This window comes from Drosophila yakuba, chromosome 3L, assembly GCF_016746365.2.
Source record: "Drosophila yakuba strain Tai18E2 chromosome 3L, Prin_Dyak_Tai18E2_2.1, whole genome shotgun sequence".
Lineage (NCBI taxonomy): Eukaryota > Metazoa > Arthropoda > Insecta > Diptera > Drosophilidae > Drosophila > Drosophila yakuba.
The window spans coordinates 13,313,669-13,330,419 of record NC_052529.2 but is presented as its reverse complement, the minus strand read 5'-3'; the positions used below and the strand labels follow the sequence as shown (position 1 = coordinate 13,330,419).

Genomic DNA, 16,751 nt, shown 5'->3' with positions numbered 1-16,751 from the left:
AAGATACTGTATGGGGTAATTCAAAGTGCAAAGATTCTCTTAAAAATAATTTAGTAAAAGCTGCTTAGTTTCGTAAAATAGTTTATATTAGATATTAATATTATATAAGATGTTAAAGCCCCAATTTGTATACATATATTTATACGGTGCCAACAACTGTTTTCCATATGCTGCCGTCATTCAAGCTGTCTTATATTGGATATACATTTTTTATTTCTGCATGTCCCGAGAACAATTAAGCAGTTAGGCCACTTGAGTGTGAAGTTTCTTTAACCCCATTACTGTATGCTAAATGCGGTGCATAGTTTTTAGCTCCGTCATAGGTATCGACCCCTAGCCCTCTTGGCACCCTTTGATATTCCGGCCGAGTTATGCGGCTTGCGTGGCTAAGAAATTAAGTAATTTTCCACACATAGTGAAGATTTTTATCGAAAGGGTTGCACCCGATCCGCCACGCCCCCCGCCTCCGACGGTGAGTACATACGTCGCTGGGCGACATATGTCACCCGCTGGTCGAAGGCGTCGCCGGCGGAGCGTGTCAAGCGCTTAGATGCCGGGCTGTTGATAGCCGATGACCGCGTTTTAAATACCAGCACGTACCACTCTCGCCCACGCTTTGCCACCAACCTCCAAACCCTGAACCTCGGAAGCCTCAACCTCCGAACCCTCAGTCCACAACCCACTCCCGTTGACATCAATAAATATCCGCGGACAAGAAGCGACCCGGTGCCCGGTGCCCGCTCCCTGCAACCCTACATCATAATGCTGAAAAGCCATAAACGGCGTAATAAAATTCTGCACTGCCATATGTTCCCCAGCGGGCATTATTTTATTGAACGGAACCGGTCGGCACGGCACGATGTGAAGTGGGTGGATATGGCCTGGTTCCAGATCCGGAGGAGGTTGGTAGGATGGTCGCTTGGTCGGCTGGTCGGTGGACGCAATTTGTAGGAAGCCTATAAAAAAATAAGAGCCTGGAGATTTCGATCCACCAACGGACCCCATAAACTAAAGACTTTGGGAATAAATTCAACATATTGTGGCATTTATCATATCAAAATAAAATTTTAATTTTTAAATTGTTGAATAAAAATTGGAAATAAAGGGGAAAACGATTGGGCGATGGGGTTTGATGAAATATTCTTATTTTATTCGGCAGCTACGACTCCCATTTGCTGTAGGAAAATGGTATTTATTGTCAAGCATTGGAATAAGTTATTTGTTTTTAATTGGACTATATACTTAGTGCACAATTTACTATTTCACATTAAAAAAGAAATGTTTTGCCAAATGTCACAGCATACAAGCAACACAAATATATCTAGTTTGTGCAATATTTTGATTTCAGTGATTCAGATTTCAACACACCCCAGCAATTTTGTGTGTGATTAAAAGCTTAACTTTCATTAAAATCCGCAATGCAATTTATCTAGCCCACCCAGAATTTCCCCGACTCCAGCCCTCGAGGACTTTACGTCAAATTAGTTCCAGCTTCAAATGGCAAAACTTCAAAGCGCTGCACACCCAAGTTTAAAGGAAAAAGTGCTTTGGTGCTTCGAATGGAAATGGTCAGCGGGGGTCTGGGTTTTGGTCACTGCCAGCATCCCCAACATAGTTCAGTGGGCCAGCCAGGCCGCCCCAGGATTTTCCGCATTTTCATTCACCTGACTCTGGCCGGCTTTTTGTTTTTAGCCACCGTGTTTTGAAAGCACTTTATATGGCTGCTCTCGTACCGCCCACTCATTCCGTGAATGCGCCTATAAATACCCACCCACCTAAGCGACCTCTGCCTTCATCCTGCCCCACCCAACTTTCATTTATCCCCTCTCTCAAGTTTTCCCTTCCACAAGGCCAAACCGCTGTGGAGGGCAGAAATGCATTCAGACCAAATAAAAAGCTAATTAAATTAAAAGCCAATTTTCCAGCGAAAGTAAAGCGCAACGTGCGCTCCTCTATAAAACTGAAATGGAGATATCGAAAAAACATTTTTGACTTATTTTAGAACGTCGATGAATCTAAAAAAACATTCACTCGCGATGAGGTTGAAATTTGAAATTGAGATGTTTGTGGATAGAAGAAATAAAAAGAAGGCTTAAAATGAACTTGTATTTCGCTTTTTAAAATAATTGCATTATTCTGCTTTAATACACTGGCCTACATTACATTTTAATTATTTACATAGAAAAGTACGCCTTACCATAAGCATATAGGCGACCCATTTATCGAGGATCAATATCTTATTATGCCATCGCGCTTTCATGTATACAAATTCAGTATGAAGTGACTATCTGCAGGTTATTCACATACTCAGTGTAATAACATATAATGAATATGTCATATGTAAGTACACTTTAAATCACGTCATTGCGATACAAAGGATAAAATACCACGGAACCTTCGATAATTAAATAATTTTAATGCCATGATGAGGACAATAATGATAGCACAGCCGTGCAGGACTCCATGTCCTAGAGGCATTGGTTTCGAGGGCGTGGTCCTTTTAGTCGACCAACTATTAATTTGGCCAACGGCTTAATTGATAATCTTTGACCATTATTCAAAAGCGAACACGCCGAGGAATGAAAGGCTTCGATTTGATTCAATTTGTTGCGCTAACGATTTCAACTTCGTATGGACCTCCTCCAGAGGGCTGGATATATAATATATATGCGTGTGAATAACCAAAATCCAGCCACTCCATTGGGGGTGTATCCCACCAATACACATTGGGCTCTGCGTGTTTGCTATACGAATTCAATTTGGACTATATATGGTTCGGAACTGGGCACTTAAACTATTCAACTTGTGTAATTTGCAGGCGTGGCTTTGGCGTTGATTTCGGCAAAGTTGTATTGTAAGAGTGAAGAGCTTCCTTAGTAAAAGTGGTATGCATTCTCTTTGACATACAACAGATATACATTAAATCCGGAAACATCACGCATTTCCCGCCATCCAATCATCGGAAAACTTTGCTCTTTGGCTGAAGGAAGTTCGTCCCTTGACAATTTTAATTTTCTGCAAATATTTACATAACTAATTTCGCCGCTGTCTCCAAGCCAAAGAACCCACCTGCCCGGCCCACCTGTCTCGCTCCAAGTTGTCCGGCAATAAATCAAAACTCAGCTAATTACGCAACAAAGAGTCGGGAGTCCGCCAGCTGAATGCTAATTAAAAGGCCAGGCTATGTAGGCAGGCAGCCAGCTAAAGGACTTTGACATTAGCCAGGATATTCCGACCCCTCTGGGGAGCCTTTTCCCGCCCGCCAAGTCTGCCGAATACCGCTGCTGGCCAATACGGAATTTGGCCATTAACAATAATCCGAAATCCATAGAAATCTGTGGCCAATGAAACGCAATCGAATCGCAAATTTATGTGGCACCTATACAAGGAGCGTAGCTGGCGATCCGGCAGGACTCCATGTCCTTCCTTCTGCTAGACGTAATTAATTCGATTATATTTCATTGATTTGCGCTGGCCCCAAAAGGAGCCGAGCTGGACTCATAGAAAATAAAATTTAATTGAAATGCCGTTCGCCTGCAACGTAAATCAACTTGGCCAACAAGGAGGAGTGGCTGAAAGGACGAATGGAAAGGCGACGACAGCTCAGCTATAATGGTAAACAAAAAATCAACGTGACAGGAAAGAAAATTAGCAAAAGTTCGTTCGGCGTTTTCTGTCCTTTCTCTAAGCCGCTTTTTACATTGGGGAGTTCGCCGGCTGGTGGCCCAGCAGCATCCCCAATTTTTTGCTTTGGGGGAACCCCCCTTTTTCCAGCTTTAGCTATCGTCGGGAATCCCCCAAGGGGCGCGAAATTGGGACAGCCGCCGTCAAAGACATGGCAACAGTAAGCTTACTTACTACCAACTTCCAGCTTTTGTGCCCTGCTTTTCCTGGACATTGATTAATAATGTTTTTATATTTCGCCATATAGCCTGCACGGGATTTCTTTTTCTCCATCGAGCAATACGCACGACTGCCAGTTGTTATTGTTGCTGGCCTGCGATTATTCGGCGGCATCGTTTTTAATGACACTGGGAAAAAAATAAATTGCTTGTGCCAAAGTCTGCGACAAATTATGGAGTGGGTTGGAATATACCAAATATTTAAATAGTCATAGTTCATGGAAAATACTTTAACAGATTTCAAGGTTCTAGTAATAAAATCTTCATACAATTTTAAATTGGGGTTACATAGGTAGTCTCTTGTATATATATTTTAAATCTATGCTATTATTTTGCGTTTGTGCAATTGTTCCACTTATTTGGCGTTAGGCAATCGTAAATCAAATCAAAATCGTACTTTAACTAAATTTACGTGAAAAGCCTGAGGCCGATTTTCCGGCCATTGTCTTGGCCAATTAGGGCCAGCGGTCTAGCCTGGCTATTAATTATGAGCTTTGGCAAATTAAAAGCGCGGCAAGACACAAGCACAGACGTAGTTTAATGCATATATATCCCGTCTGATTTCATTATAATCAATGAGTGCATAATCCGAAGGCTGCCGCCGCCACAAAGGCAAACTCGACCGAATCGCCTTCGTCTGCCGTGTGCCGTGTGCAATGGCTAATTAATAGGCAAATTCCAAGAGCAAATTGTCCCAATAATTAGGCATGCACAAGTGCATCCTGCCAGCCGCCACCACCGATCGAATGCCTCCCCCCCCCCCACAACCCCACAATCGGATGGGTAGTAACCCCCAAATTTGCCTTGTGACCAGCATCATCCACCTTCATTTGCATTAATTGCCGTTAAGTCGTTCCGCCTGACTGGCGGCTATTTAAGGGTTGGGTCCTGATGGGCTATACGCTATATGCTATATATTCCATCTATAAGGAGTTCGAGCTATTGGGGTTCGCAAGCCTCCCACCAGATGGCGTGCACTTGCATTTAGTGCAAATTTGTCGCTTTCGCCTGCGATGTCCATGACTATTAACAACATTCTCCCCATTGGTTCGGTTCTGTTCGTTTTGGTTTGGTTGGGTTTGCTCTCGACCAGGAAGGGCATGGGTTATTAATGGGCCTGCGGGCGTTATTGGAAATATTAACAGACTTGTTTTCGGTTTGGGTCGTCTAAGTGGGAAAGCATCGCATCGCACACACTCGGGGATGTGCAGGTGGATGGGGTATGTGTTGGCTTGGCCATAGTTGCTTGTAATTGATATTAAACTGCTGTGAGTGGCAGCCTAATGGGGCCAAAAGGGTTCAAACTGTGAGCCGCATTTGCTGGCAAAGGGAATTCGTATTCCCAATTATGATGTTCAAAGTGCTCCGCATACTGAACATACTGAGCATACTAAGCTAAAAAGAAGCAGACAAGGAACATGTGGAAGCTGGATTTTTGAAATTTCATGTACTGATTTGGACTTTATTACCTCCACAACTGCGAAAGTGCCTATAACTCAGATGAAAGTTGGAAAAAAGTGTAATCAGGAATGAAAACGTCTTATTGGCTTCCCTTTAGTATGATGTATTTCTCTTTCGAATCGATTTGGCAAGCTAGACCACTAAACACTTAACTCAAAGGCGGTTGCCTTTCGCCAACATAATATCCTTACTTTACGAATGCCTAGACCAGGTCTCTCTATAAAATATTTAAACAATGCCGTCAATTAGAGGGCCTATAGTCGAACCACCACGTCAATCAACGGTCGATCCGGTGCTGAACATGGAAATTAAAAGATCCAGTTCTGTGGAGCGCCCCTTTAAATTAGCGCTCTGCACTAAAACTCTGAATTAAAACCCAATCAAGATGTGTGGGCTAGCTGCATGGCACAACTGTAAAGTTTTCCCACAGCGTTTGTCGAAGTCGTATCGTAGTTGCTACCGCTCTGCTGTTCTTGCTGTGGCTTACTCGGTTAACTTGGCTAAGAGTTCGACGACTACGCCGCCTCGCCCCCAGAAGTTCTCCACCTTCGTGGGCGAGACAAACTGGCAATTAGTTTAGTTTGTTTCTACTTATGTGCAGTGTCCTTTGCTGTTGTTTAGCAAATGACAGACTGACGGACTGATGGACTGATAGACTGACGCTGGGACAGCCCGACAATCGATTCACACTCTGCAACAGGAGTTTCAAACACAGAGCGTGGGTTGATATCATGTTCCATCGTTTTGAAGCATAAAAAAAGAGTTTTTTTTTTATTATTATAAGAATTTTTAACTTCACAGTGTAGAATGTGTAGAATTTGTATTGTGAATATCAGTTTGATTCCCACTCTTAATGTACTTGCAGGGAAACATTCAACTAGATTCTTGTTACTAGAGTGTGGAGAAGTGAGAGAACAGCGCTATCACAGGGCGGAAAAGTAAAGCGGAGAAAAAGTGCCGGCGGGGATTTTCACCATTTCCAAAGTGGGAACCAAAACATTTGTCGCAAAGATTTTCACGTCACTCGGGGAGTTTTCTCCGCTCCTGTCTTCGGTTTCGGTGTTTTCCAAATGGGAAGTCAGCCAGCGCCAGTGCTCAGGAAATGAGCGTACAACTCTGAACATGGTAGCACAGCGATTTTCCGAAGGGGGGGGGACTGTGAGTGCTGTGCATTCATATAATCATTAACAGTGTCACATGCAACATAATGAGGACAGGGCGCGCCTGTCTTGGCCATGCCCCCCAGGCGAAGGTGGTCTGATTCGGTGGGTCTCCTCATCCAGGAATACCCTGCCCCCCTCCCCTCTCACTCTATATGCCACATACAACATGCCCCGCCTGCTCGTGCACACATGCTGCAAGTCTGGCGCTTAAGTAGTTTATATTTCGTGTATAAGGAGCCATAAAAGGAAAACATTCGCTCCATTAAGGGAACATAATTTTCCGTTTTTCGTTCGGGGATTTTTCGTCAAGTTTATGGAGATTGAAATGGGGACTCCGAACTTCTGCGGGTCTGTCTGCTGGCTGGCAGCCATAAAAGAGTGCATCAAATGGGATTTTAAGTTGTCGCATTTAACAGGCTGCCTCCAAAAGGGGCTACGACCCAACAAAACTACAAATAGATCTATCAAATTGGTCGCAGCAGCTGAGTGCCGAGAGGAGATGCAACTGAGGTTTTGTCGAGATTTGCCATCAAACAGACTTTTTCATCATATCTTCATCTGCCGGCAGTTGGGCTTTCTTTTTATATGCATATACTTACACAGCTCTGGGAAAGCGAAGAGTTGCGTTGAGCAATGGGGGAAGAGCTTTGTTTTTTATGTCACAGCTCATTAGTTGGGAACTTGGATTGCTGCTGGTCTCGGCTTTTCTGGAGCATCCGCAAGCGTTAATAGCCCCACAAAATATTTATAAAACATTTGTCGAGCGTCGTCGAGTGGGTTGAAGACTTCAATGAATATGTTTGATGAAGCGTTCTTCAAAACAGGAAATAAATTTGTAAGTACCAGAAGAAGTTGAAAACGAAATGAAGTGATTAAGCTGAAAATGTCAACGGATTTTGTTAAGACTTGATTGGATTTGTGGTAGAAAAACAAATTTCCGATCAGTGGGTTATTTTTTTATCTTTAAGATCTTAATTCATCTTTATAGAAAGGGTCATAGATTGGTATAGGCGGGTCATTTAACTTTATCTTTAAAATACTACAGATAAAAAGAACTATATTTAATGCAAAGATAAAGATCACAAAAAGATTAAGAAGAATTGGGTAAATATATCCGTGCATAACCTTTTAAAGATTGCCATTGGTTAAGCAAAAATTTACTTTGAATCCTAAATAGCTGGAAAAATACTCGAATTAAATGCGCCTATTATACAGACCCATCCCCCGAGTGTTTGCCAATGTCAAAGGAAATTAAAATCGTCAAGCCACACGACCGACCCATCGATGATGATGAATTTATGCGAAAATTTAATTATTCCCCAACAAACAGAGTCGCGGCAAAGAGGAAAAGAGGAAAAGGCGAAAAAATATCGATGAAAAATTAATGTCGATTGGGAGCCGATACCAATAAATCAATGCACAAACAAAAGACATTGGAGAGAGGGGAAAACGTGGAGTTGGCGGTGGGGAAAGCAATCGCCACAAAGTTTAATGAAGAATGATAAAAAAAACGAGGAAAAGTAAATGACGTTAAATGAAAATATTCAGAGTGGCAAGAGGCTAAATATGGCCAAGTGATTTAAAGGGTAAGAGTGACGGGGCCGAAGCGGGTTCTTCGGGCCAATTAGTCTTTCGACTCGTGTTGACAAGAAATTAACAAATTGCGACGTTGGCCGTCGGGTGGGGAAAAGATCTCTTTTAAAGTAATTCAATATGTTTAAACGTTGGCCACAGGCTGTCCGCCCCGCCCACCCCGCTGCCACCATCCCCCCTTTTGTTTGATTGGCACACAAAGAAGGATGGAAGAGGGCCGAAATGGTGAGGCGATGAGGAAGGTCCTCGCTCGAGGCACTTGCTGCATAGAGAAAAAGCAGGATCTTTGATTTAGTAATTATTATATAATATACAGATTCAACAGTATCGGATCTATTCGGATATCTAAAGGAAATATTATACAAATTAAAAAGTTAACTTACCCAGTTATATCCTGTCTACAATGGCGGTAATGATGGCTTTATATAATAAGTGCGATCTAAATTTCTGATGGAACTCACTGCCGACTGATTGGTTTTAGGCAGCCCCAAATGGGTATACACATTTTCTCTGAGTGCACTTGACAGCGATGACACTTGAAACCTGCGATGGCGGAACAAGATGGAGAAGGACAAGGACTCGAGGGCTGGAAATGGGATGGTGGTGGAGGTGAAGGTGGGGGATGGGTGCTGCAGGATCCGCAGCATCGTCAGCTTTTAATGTTTGAACTTTTTGTTACGCAAGTAGCAAGGTAACTCCGCGGAAGGGAGGGGGTGGTAAGTGGGTAAGTGGGAAAGTAGGAAAGTGGGAAAGAGGGGGCAGGTGGCGACCCTGATGCTTGTCATATGACACCAATAAATCGCTTCAATTGCTCTCTGACTGACGCCGTTACCCGGGCACTTTGCCCCACTTCAGTGGCAGCTCCCTTCAGCGTTCAGCGTTCAGTGTTCAGCATTCAATGTCAGCGTAATGAAAAAATGCCAATACCGAAATGAATGTGTAAATGAAATGGCTACAAAGAGGACACGGCACACATCCTCGCAGGCCCCCGCAATCCTCAGTTTGGCACCAGAATGTGTCTGAGCTCCATTGGAGCGTGAGTAATCCCTTCAATTTAAGCAGCTCCCCCACAGCAGACACACGGCACACACAGGTGAATAATTGGCTTCTATGCTTTGGAAAATTACCGTAAAATTAGCCTGGCAGGCAGCTGAAAACGCAGGTAGCTTTTCAAGCGGCACAGTGTGAAAACGTGGAGCTGGCAATTACTTTTGAAACTGAGAAGACGCCAAAAGTCTGAGGCTCACAATCGCTTGAGTTATGTTTCAAAGGATTAACTGTTCCAGAACGCAAGGGAATTCAAAACCTGCATGATACAGCAATTATAAAAAGGAAAACCATTAATTTTTAAAACAGAGTTACAGAATTTAAATGACACCAAAATTGTTAAGCGATTAATACATATCTTGAGTTTAGAACATATATTACTCAAAAATTGCTTTTGCAAAGTGCAAAAGTACATACAAATTTATACACTTATACCCTATAAAATGTTTAAAATGAAATAACATCAGTCATACATATGTTTATCCTTTTTAAACATTTTACCGAGTTTGCGACTTTATATGACGGATATTTAATGAAGCCAGTTTCCTAGTTGATTTAGTGCATTAATTTACAATAACCTAGCATAAATTAAAGTGAAGACATTGTTTTTTATAAAAAAAAAATATTTGTTTTTGTTTTAGTTAACTCGTAGCTAGGATTATCGCTAAAACAGCTGGAGCCAGCTACATCCGAAACCCTTCTATGCAACAAGTGATTTTTTACGAAGTCAATATCGGTTTCGGCCTGAGTTAACTCGACTTATTTGCGGACCAAGCCAATGAAGCAGCTTCAAGAAGTTGTCAGAGGCAACAGCTGCCGATGCTTTTGTCAACAGGCGATTGGATTGGGGCAAAAAAGGAGCCAAACTGGAGCAGAAAGGAGCAGAGTGGCACCAGTTTGTCACCTGACGCGTGCACTCAAGCAGGACGAGCAGTTCGGGCAGCAGCTGCTGTCCCCCAAAAATCCAACTGCTGTCCCTGGATCCCTGGATACTGGGATTCCGGGATACCGGGGTACTTGGATACTTGGATACTTGGAGCCATGTGGTGCTCAGTCGCCCCAGACATGTGCGCATTCAAATGGAAGCTGTGAAGTGGCGAAGGACTCCTCTACTTTTGCTGCTTCGCTTCGTCTGGTTTAAACAAATGGCGTTTTCGCCAGCAGCTTCTTTGGGGTGTCATATATCATTACCCCACAGCCCCCGGGTGCCAAAAAAAAAACAGAAGTAAAGGTTAGTTGCGCAAATTAGACACTTGAATACACTCACTCAAGAGAAATGTGGAGAAGTAAATGTAATATGTTACAGAAGGTAAAAACTTTGAAATTTAGTGCTAAAATCACTTTATTATGTATTTTGTTAAGAAATTATTGAGAAAAGTTTACAAATTTTCTGCTAGAAATATTGAACAGTCTATGATATAGGTGTTTTGTTTTGATTCCAAAAATGTTAATAAATAACCAAAAAAGTTGTTCCCCAAGAACTCCTTCTTTGTAAGCTAGTTGTAAGAAGAGATCCATCGCTAAGTACTTTGGACAGTCATGTTGGAATCCTTGATGAGGCCCTATGCAGTGGCACACGCACACACATCCATATCCTGGCCAACACCCACGCACACTCGTATGTGAAACACTTGTATAAATTGGCTCATTATGAAACTCATCCATAATCTATGAAGCTCGGATGGCCATCAAGCTGCTTGGGAACCCACATTCACTTCGATTACCCTGGCCGAAAAAGCAGCCCAAAAAGCATGTGGATGAATTGAGGGGCAACCCTACCATTTGCGACACGTGTGTAACTCGTTTTTCAAAAAAAAAACAAAACTTGGCGCCCAGGCAGCGGAGAAAGCATTTCGCCGGGCGCATAAAACAATTCACTTTATGCGCCCGAATTTAGCCATTTGCCACCATTGAAGCGTTAACTGGACCCGCCAGTGGAACAGAGAAACATTTGGCATCCCTTATAATGGCGATTCGGGAATATATACATTTTAAGCAGTCTCGGCATCCCTTTTTCAGCTACGGCTACTGGGCATTACTTAATAAATGAAATTTTTATTCAATTCCTTTCAAGCAGTTGCGATAGATAAATTACTGTTAAAGAGAAGTCAAAAAGTCCTTTTTACTTTTTGATTGTTTGATTGCTAAATCTTCACAGCTTATCATGTATAGCTTTAGCCATCGACTTTACTAACCTGTTTATGTTTCTAACGTATTTTTCCAGCTTTGACCTCATTTGCTGCACCTATAACCTTTACCGAACGACCATCTGTTCAATATGAAAAATATGAAAAAAACATAGCAAGAATTCAGAAAATGCTTGCCAGCGTAATTCCGACTTAATGCAAAACAGCTGACCACACTTTGCTCCTGCTTCTGCTCCTGCCACGCCCACCGCCCACCTGTCAGGTGAAATATTTCTAATTTTTCAATGTCCGGGGATGGATTTTTTGCTCCTGTTCCCGTTGATCCTTGACCTGTCTCAACTAATATCTTATGTAATGGCAGGCAACAACTTTTAATGCATATCGACAGAGAAGCTGCTGCTGCTGCTGCTTCTTCTGCTGCTGATATTTCACAGACGAGCAGGATGCCAGAGTCCTGGGAAAACTATTTTTAATATGCATTCAAAAGGGGCCAGGTCGAGACCAAAACTTTGACTAGCTCTTCTAATTGTGCAACTTCCGCTTACTTGGCCAAAAGTGTGCGGCTAATGCTGCACCTTAAGTGCATCCAACCTCCCCCCAAAAAAAAGAAAAAAAAACCCCGACAGCTTGTCTTAATGCCCTCGACTTTTTTGGGGGGTTGGTTTCTAGGCAGGCACTTCATTTTGCAAGCTTTCAGAGAGAAGGCGTTGCCGCATAATAAATGGACAATTTACCAGTTGAAGCGTGCAAAAGCCCGAAGGGATGTAGGATGCCCAACCCCGATGCGGTTATAGATTACTTTGGCCCCCAACCCCAAATAGGGGGCAACCCTTGGCCAGCCATAAAATTATTTTCTGCAACAATTTCTTGAGCGTTGTGTTCTCCTCCTTGCCGCTCGGGGGCATTTTAATTTTTGATCTCGTAAATTTTCACAAGAGATAATAATAATATGATGCGTTCCACCTGGAAGCTGGGAATGGGCAAAGTCTTTCCCTTGAAAGCACCTCGAAGTTCAGCTTGAGCTTCAGCTTCTTGCTGTTTTATTGACTTATGGCTCGGGACCACAAAAGGCCACAACTTGAGCAATTATTAAAGTTGATCCAAGGCAAAACCGAACCCTGCCACGAAGGCCCACCGCTCTACGAAACCCTGTGGCAACCACTAAATCATCTCTTTGATAAGCAATTTGATTTATTTTCCGAAAACAATTTCTTTTTTTTTTTCGTGCTGTTGCCCAAACTATTTCGGTGCAAAAAGCGAAACAACAAAAAGCCATCGAGTTTAGAAATATTTCAGCATAGGTATTTTTTGGCCAGCATAATGCCCTCAAACGCTTCGGTTAGGTAAAATGGGCATAAACATATTTTAAAAGTAGATTGTGGCATGTCAAGCATGAAGTGCAAATAGCTCACAGCTAAATATTTATGCTCAAATTTTGGTTTGATATTGTTTTGCCTCTTTTTTGTTGGCCAAAACACTTCCGTGTGCGAAGGGTCATCCATCAGTCGTCTGTGAGGGAAATGCTTCATTTTTGACATAATTTGACTGCGATGGCGATGAGGTGAGTTTGTGTCGGTTTTGGCTAAACAGGATATTGTGATATGGGGATGGAGTTGGTATATTGTGTTTAACGTTGTGGAAAACTAGCTTTATATATTAAATTCTAAGCAAAGAAATTATGCTAATCAATATTAATCTACTTTAAAAAGTCTAGCTTAATATTATAACATTTTATTATCTGTAAATCATTTATTGAACATTTGAGACACTGAGATTCTTAGCCGCAAAGGAGCAACTTTTCAAATAAGTTTCGCTCCTCATTTTCTCGAAAAGAAGTGTGAAAACTCCTCGGGCTTTTACTTATATGCCATTGTACCCATAATAACTTCAGTAATCCCCCGAAAATTTTTCAATTTAACGTTACAAAATTGCCAAACAAAGTTTCTCACCCAAAATAAGAAATTAGCCCTAAGCTGGCCCAAATTCTATACTGCAACATTCAATCATAAGGGATCCCAAATGGGGATACCCAAAGATAAGGAAACAACAAAGTAATTCAATAAGTCCAAGGAAATGTCAAAGTGGAGCGAATTTTCCCTGTGATGTGAGTTTTCGGTTGCTTAACTTTTTGGCACAGCTGTGCGTGGCCTTTCTTTTTTTTTTTTTTTTGTACCCTCTGACAAATAATTTGTACGCAAATTAAGAAAACAGCCAAAAGACAGAAAATTTTGGGAGCTGGGGGGAAAATTTAATGAGAGAAGCGTGTGCCAAAGTGTGATTAAAACTTTTTTTGTTAGAAATTTGGCGTTCTGTTGCTTTTGAGCATGTGCGGAGTAATTGGTAATTTTTTATTGTCATCCGGGTTTCATAATCAACCTTAAGCCTTTCTATACTCTTTGGTTTCAATTGCAATTGGGTTAAAAATAAAAAAATATGTAAATTGTAAAAAGCTTTTACCCTCTACGCATTCTTCGAGATAAACTTTCTTATCGCTTGTGTCCTATCTGATTCTTAAAATCTGAAAGGTTACTATAAAAAGTGCATACCGTAAAGGGAATTTAATTTTTGCTTCCATTATCAGCGGGGTTTGGTAATCGCTGGGAATCGCCTTTTTTAAAAGTCCACGCTCAATTGGTATAATGCGTCGTAATAACCGTTATTTGACATCGGGAAGACGAGTGAAGGGCAGCCAGGGTTGTCACCATTTCCCCCGGGGAGTCACAGAATCGCAGTGCACCTTGCAGACTGGCAAGTGGTGGTGGATTGCGCTGCCGGGCTTACAAAGGATTAATTTGAATAGGTGTCTGGCACTCGTTTCGATTGGGAAAGTGACTCGAAACAAAAAACGACATCGAGATGGACGGGAATCGAAAGGGAACCATGGAATCAAATGCTACAAGTCCTGCGAAGTGGATGGAGTGATGGGTGATGCGGACTATTGCCGGGTATCAACCACCACAAGAGGAGTTAGCTCCGTCGGCTGCTGCCTTTCCCATCATGCGTAATTCTATTTGTCATTTTGATTATGACATTGTAATGCTTTAATTGATGCGATGCGACAAAAGACGGACTGGCATGGTACTGGCTGAAATGGTGGGTGGGCATGTGGGTGCGATTGCAAACTGTAAAAGGCAATCAACCCTGTCGCTCTTTTGTGTTCCGGGATTTTGTCAGGGTGATGACTATGACGCGCCGGCAAAATTCCACTTCTTTTTTTTTTTTTTTTTGATTTTACTTTCCTCCTCCTGTCTCTCGGTGTGTTTGACAAATCCTATAAACAACCCGGGGCAGCTTTTTGTGTTGCACGCTTGGCGTGTCTGCGGGCCAGAAACGTTCGAAATTTCAATGAATTTTAAATTGAAACTCTCCGGCTATGAAATAGGAGGAAAACAAGGTGATTCAGGTGGCCATTGATATGTCAGAAGGGGTTGAGCCACCTCGTTGTCTGCATCCATATCAAATTCTGCTATCCATGGCAGACACCAAATATTCAACGTATTTCTTGGCTTTAATTAGGGTTACAGATTCATGAAACTTGGTTGACCAACTTTATCTTATTTATTTAATTTTTATATAAACTTAATTCAATCTTTGATATATTTATATTTTAAATATGAGCTGGTAAGTTCAAAAGTTTATTTTGTTGACGAACGAAAACCAGTTAATTATCTTTGTATTGCAGTCATACTTGGAACACTCCCTTCGTGTTCCGTCTTTTTCCGCGAGAATAAAATCCAGAGCTCGATTAGACTCGGAGTTTAAAGTAGAAGAGGGACTACATAAAAAATATATATAGAAATATTATAATAAAATAAAAAAACGTATTATATGACGCACCTTAAAAGCAAGTGTAACATTTCTGCGGCGGTACTAAAGTCCTTGGCAAATTTGATATTATTAGCCTCGCATATCGCCTCCAAAAGACAGTCATGGCCATTTAAACCATATCTATTGGATAATATATATATAGTAATTAAATTAAGTATGAGATGACTGAACTTACCCATTAAGCATGTGTTCGATAAATTGATAAAGTTGCCAGCGTAAATCTGTGGGCTTCATAAATAATTTTCGTTGGGCGTCTATGGTGTTTGGTTTGTATTCAGGAAACAGTGGGTTTTGCCTGTAAACGGTTGCATTATAAGGCAGATAATACTCCGCTTTCAGGACATAGCCCACAGTGAGCGATTCGTACTCAAGATCGGCAGGAATACCGATACCAGCAATGAACTAAAAGATAAAACATAACCATAATGTGATCTTTACTTGAATTAAAATGAAGATTACCTGATGTCTTGTGGGCGCTTGTCGTGGAAATATCAAAAAACGTTTAGCTCTGGAGTGCACATCTTCAGATGCAACTTGCTGCAAGAAGGTCAAGCAAAGCGTTGCACTAACTGAAAGCCACATGGACCTATTCATGTCGGAAGCTGGAAATCAACTAAACTGCAGTTATTGCAAGGCAGTGCAGATTCTTCTGCAATTAGCACTTATGTGATAAATAAGAAAGTTGTATGCAAGTCAACATTGTAAAGAAAGAGGAACTCAGATGGCAGTTAAGTGTGCAGAGAACTCAAAATTAGAAGACTAATGTTAATCTTAATTTTTATCTTCTTTGAAATAAGTACAATTATATCTTAACCATGATAATAAAACCAGCACCTATAGACAGCACATGCGGTTCAATGCACAATTATTAAATTATTATTAACAAAACCTGTCGTAGTTTGCATCATCATACATAATCGATGCATACATCTGTTTCCATTCAAATTACCCGCATTGTTAAAGGGCGGACAGTTCTCGTTCAGTTTTTTTGGGGGTAAAACTGTAATGCAAAAGCCGAGAATTGCGTTTTCAACTTGTTGTTGCCATGGCAATTTTCGGGCCCATGGTAAACGGCAACTACGTAGAGCGCCAACACGAAGTAGTTATTTTGCTGCACGCAAGTCGAATTCAACGTGACGCGACGCATGGTGCACGCAACCCAAAATTAGGCGCAGGACAAACATGTGTGTGCAGCAGTGCTGTCGATCTAGCGGAGTTTTCAATAAATGAGGGTTTTTTTTTTACTTAATATAGTACTTTTAAGTTCTTGGTTAAGGCTTAAAAGTCTAGTCTAAGACTACTACTACCAAACAAAAACTACCATAAACTAAATTTGAAATTCTTGTTCGAAATGTAAGAACGCTAGTTTCTCAGTTTATCATGGAAGTATCCTTTTGGAAATAGATATATAATTTCAAATGTATTATTGCTGTTCGTTGTTAAGTACTGTTATACTTTTAAGTACCTACTTTTATTGCAGATCCTATTAACTAGTTTCTGCTAATAATGCACATGACCATACTTCTCATCACTGATTAGCCTGCTGCAAAAGCTGATAAGGTTGAGTGGGAAAAGCGGGAATTTCGCAAAAGAAGGCCGAAACCAAGCGG

General features: G+C 41.5%; 1 protein-coding gene across 1 annotated transcript; it reads right to left on the bottom strand.

Annotated features, from left to right (window-relative positions):
* Positions 1 to 14,939: 14,939 nt before the first annotated feature.
* On the bottom strand, positions 14,940 to 15,738 carry LOC6533981. Its single transcript, XM_002094640.3, has 4 exons — positions 15,601 to 15,738; positions 15,317 to 15,543; positions 15,151 to 15,261; positions 14,940 to 15,088 (listed from the first exon to the last, which is right to left on the bottom strand). The coding sequence occupies exons 1-4, from the start codon at positions 15,733 to 15,735 to the stop codon at positions 14,941 to 14,943; spliced, it is 621 nt and encodes a 206-aa protein (XP_002094676.2). The 5' UTR covers positions 15,736 to 15,738; the 3' UTR covers position 14,940.
* Positions 15,739 to 16,751: the final 1,013 nt, after the last annotated feature.

Bases quoted from the DNA above. Each gene is read 5' to 3' on its own strand.
- LOC6533981 (XM_002094640.3), bottom strand. From the start codon at position 15,735: ATGAATAGGTCCATGTGGCTTTCAGTTAGTGCAACGCTTTGCTTGACC. The intron at 15,262-15,316 runs GTAAGTTCAGTC...ATTATCCAATAG, and splicing joins ATCGAACACATGCTTAATGG to ATATGGTTTAAATGGCCATG. The intron at 15,089-15,150 runs GTGCGTCATATA...TTTTTTATGTAG, and splicing joins ATGTTACACTTGCTTTTAAG to TCCCTCTTCTACTTTAAACT.